Genomic DNA, 3,709 nt, shown 5'->3' on the forward strand with positions numbered 1-3,709 from the left:
ATTTTTTAAGGCACATCATTCTCTATATGCTCTGTACAGCGAGCCTAGGCAGCTAACAGCAGCTTTTGTAGTCCAGTCTTACAACCAACTGCGTAAAGAAAACATTGCAGTGGCTTGCTTTTCATCATGAAGTCGGATCATCTCTCAAGACGGATTTGTGGCCCTTGGCCTGTGTAGTACCACTGGCAGCTTGGGGGGTCACCCAGCTGGATGGCTGTGGCCTCTCTCTGCCCCCCAGCTAACTCCCATCTGACCGGGAAGGGGGTACCCCTGCAGAGCAGTTGTTCTTGCTCCTCCCGGTCTGCTGATTGTGCCTCTTGGCTGTTTGAAGGCTCTGGAACATGACTCTTTGGATCAGGAAAACCATCTGTCCCTGCCTTGATCAAGTACCTGTATGGAGGGAAAATGGGCATGTCTCCTCAAAACCGGAGGTCAGCGTTAGACATAAAAGTTCATCCTCCCCCAAACTTGGATGGGCAGACTTTGCTGATGCCCCCACAGGCTGGCAGAGGTGGCGGTGTAGGACAGCCCCCCTCAGCCAGTTGTACATGTGCCAGGGGCCTCTTCGCAGTGTACTGCAGCTATCTCTCATGCGTGGAGACACCAGACCACCCAGCCTGGCATCCAGTCTCTCTGTTAAGAAAAAGTCTCCTCATCTGGCTTCTTTACACTTTCTTTTGATCTTCTCAACTGGTTCTGCCTAAAACAAATTAAGATCAGCCCTCCTACTTCCAATTCATCACTCCCAAACAGTCTCTGAAGCAGACAAGGTGATGCAGATTTAACTTATCACACTGTGTTTCTCCATAAGCTGCAGGGATTTGCAAACAGCCACCTTCCACGGTGACCAGAGAAACATCCCCAGTTCCCTCACGTTCACCCCACAATGGAACATGTAGTAGCACCCTTACGCTATTCTGTAATTCCCCAGGACTTAAGAGGAGAAAAGAATGGGTTTCTTAAATTTCTTCAGAGTTACGAGAAGCAGCACTTGAGAAGTTTGCTGAATAAAGCAGCTGAGCACCGTAACACACAAAAGCAGCAGTTCCTAAGCGTGCTTCAGGTATTTGTAAGCTAAAATAAACCAGGGGAGCTAGGGTTCCGGAGAGCGAGAAGTGTAACCAGGGTAGTTCTGGATCATTCCCAGAAATATTGCTGTGCTAGTTTTGGCTGGGGTAGGGTTAGTTTTCTCCACAGTGGCTGGTACAGGGCTTTGTTTTGCATTTGTGCTGGAAACAGTGTTTCAGCTATTGCTGAGCAGGGCTTGCAGAGCCAAGGCCTTTTCTGCTCCTCGCCCCACCCCGCCAGTGAGGAGCAGGGGGAGGGGACACAGCTGGGACAGCTGACCCCAGCTGACCGAAGGGATATGCCACACCAAATGACATCATGCTCAGCATGTAATGCTGGGGGAAGAAGGAAGCAGGGCGGATGTTCAGAGTGATGGCGTTTGTCTTCCCAAGTCACCGTTATGTGTGACGGAGCCCTGCTTCCCTGGGGATGGCTGAGCACCTGCCTGCCCATGGGGAGCGGTGAATGAATTCCTTGCTCTGCTTGCACGTGCGGCTTTTGCTTTCCCTTTTGAACTGTCTTTATCTCAACCCACGAGCTTTCTCGCTTTTACCCTTCCGATTCTCTCTCCCATCCCACTGGGGGGGAATGAGCAAGCGGCTGCGTGGGGCTGAGCTGCTGGCTGGGGTTAAACCACGACAAACACACATACGGAATCTAACCTCGCTGTAAACAACCCATTTTGCAGAAAGCATTCACGAAGTACCACACATTTCTCAGGCCGCTCCATTTATTTTCTTGCCCTCCTGACTTCACTGCTTGCCTCCTCTCATTAAAAGCAAACCTACATCATCAGTTACACCGGAAGAAAAACTAACAGCTGTTAAATGTTTTCCCACAGCTACAGAAAAACTAACATACAGCTAATGCATAGTAGAAAAACTAACTAATAGCTATTAGAAGCTACAGAACTTAAAAATAAGAGCAACGGAACTTACAAAAACATGGTCCTTCAACAAACACGGAAGAGTTCTACGAGCCGCCTTGATGGCAGCTGTTCTTATTGGGCAGTTGGAGAGTTCACCATTACTGAGTTAAGAGATTTTGGAATTCCACTCAGCGCTATCTTTGGGTGGCAGTTTTGAGCAGAACAAGCGGCTTTATGTGAAGATGGCACCTGTGATGGCTCTTAAAAACCTTATTGCCAATAGGATCTTCTTTTCAATCCCAAGGGAAAAAAGAAAAAAACCAAACAAGCTGGCTTACGTCCCCCTTCCTTCCCCAAGAGTGTGCTGGCCCAGCTAGTCTTGGTGGCCCAGCTGCTCCCAGCATCGCTGACCGGTGCTCACAGAAGCCCATTACAGAGTTCAGAACTGAAGACAAGACATTTAGGAGGTGCAGGGAAGAAACTGGGGAGTCGGTCCTCCCTGTTTATCCCCACTGGACCCTGTAACTGCTGGGCAGCACAGTACATTAGCACTGTTACCGAGCACGCTGCCTCGCTGTTTCACAGGAAGAACTTCTGCTCTTTTTTCCATGTATAATAAAACACAAACAATGAAACCTGAGGACAACTAAATGAACTTTTATTAGTGATATTTATATATTCATTTGCCGCCACCACAACGAAAGGGCTCTGCTTCTGTGCTGCAGTCCTGCCTTAGGAACACAAACAAAGCAAATCCATGCCTCATGGTGCGACTCACTGCTGCCAAATGATCTTCAGGTTTGGGGGTAGCTCTGCGGCGCACAGTTCATCCAACTTGGACACATCCTTCACAGGAGTGCTATAGAAATTCAAGACATCCTCCGCACTGCACATCAGGTGGAGCTGTGAATTGGGTACAGCATGACCAAGTTCGGCTGCCAGCTGAGCCAGAAGGCGATACTTTAACCTGTTTTCTTTGAGGGGTGTCTGCTGCCAATTATCAGGAAGTGATGGTCCAAAAATCTCCTTGACGTGAGACTCAAGGCAGCTCTGTATATCCTCCGGAGGAAGATAGTTTCTGCTGCGCAGCGGGGGACAGATCAGGCTGGGTTCACTTTTCTCTTGATGAATTACTTTGTCTGCTTCTACTTCTTTCTCCTCCTTCCTCCTGACAGGGGAAACAGGTATTTTCAGTCTCTGGGCTACTTAAGGCTGAGTTGGAGCACATTTCAATTTAATATCGGACTAACAGCCTTTTAGTACCAAACTCAACCTAGCTTGTAGACAGTTTATACATCCCATGGACACAGCAGGTTCATTACGCATGTGAGAAAAAAAGTGCATCAGCCAGACCTTTGGGTTTTGCCCAAATGCTGCTCGCCACATAGCTTGTCTCTACGTAGCCATCACCTGCCTATCTTACTTTATTGCTCTGAGCATGAACAGATTTTTAACGAGATTAATGACCCATTTTCCCAGTTACAGCTCGATTTTCTAATCCGCTGTGAAAAAGAAAATAACCACTAGCCACAGACAAAAAACATGAACACTAGTTTTAACTAGAAAACTGAAGCCTACCCCACGTTATTTGACTTCCTCGTCTGCCACAATCTAGTCAACAACACAGGCGTGGTTTCGCCTAAAAAGTTACGCAGAAAGGGCTGTTTTCATTCCCGTTGCGTACTGCCCCGAAGCACCCCTTTCTCCACACCCAGCGAGGCCCCTCACCAACTGAGAAACGCCCGCTTGCCAGCCGCACACCCCCGGCCGGGG

At 48.6% G+C, this 3,709-nt stretch overlaps 1 protein-coding gene across 1 annotated transcript in view; it reads right to left on the minus strand.

Moving 5' to 3' along the window:
* Positions 1–2,573: 2,573 nt before the first annotated feature.
* Positions 2,574–3,709, minus strand: part of MRPL50 (mitochondrial ribosomal protein L50) — a 2,067-nt gene continuing 931 nt past the window's right edge. The window contains exons 2-3 of the mRNA XM_035902536.1: positions 3,515–3,597; positions 2,574–3,104 (exon numbers count right to left, since the gene is read on the minus strand). Of these exons, the coding sequence (XP_035758429.1) occupies positions 2,711–3,104; positions 3,515–3,597 (477 nt within the window). The 3' untranslated portion in view covers positions 2,574–2,710. The remainder of the gene's footprint in view (positions 3,105–3,514; positions 3,598–3,709) is intronic.

The sequence above is a fragment of the Egretta garzetta genome, unplaced genomic scaffold (genome assembly GCF_000687185.1).
Source record: "Egretta garzetta isolate BGI_Z169 unplaced genomic scaffold, ASM68718v1 scaffold559, whole genome shotgun sequence".
Lineage (NCBI taxonomy): Eukaryota > Metazoa > Chordata > Aves > Pelecaniformes > Ardeidae > Egretta > Egretta garzetta.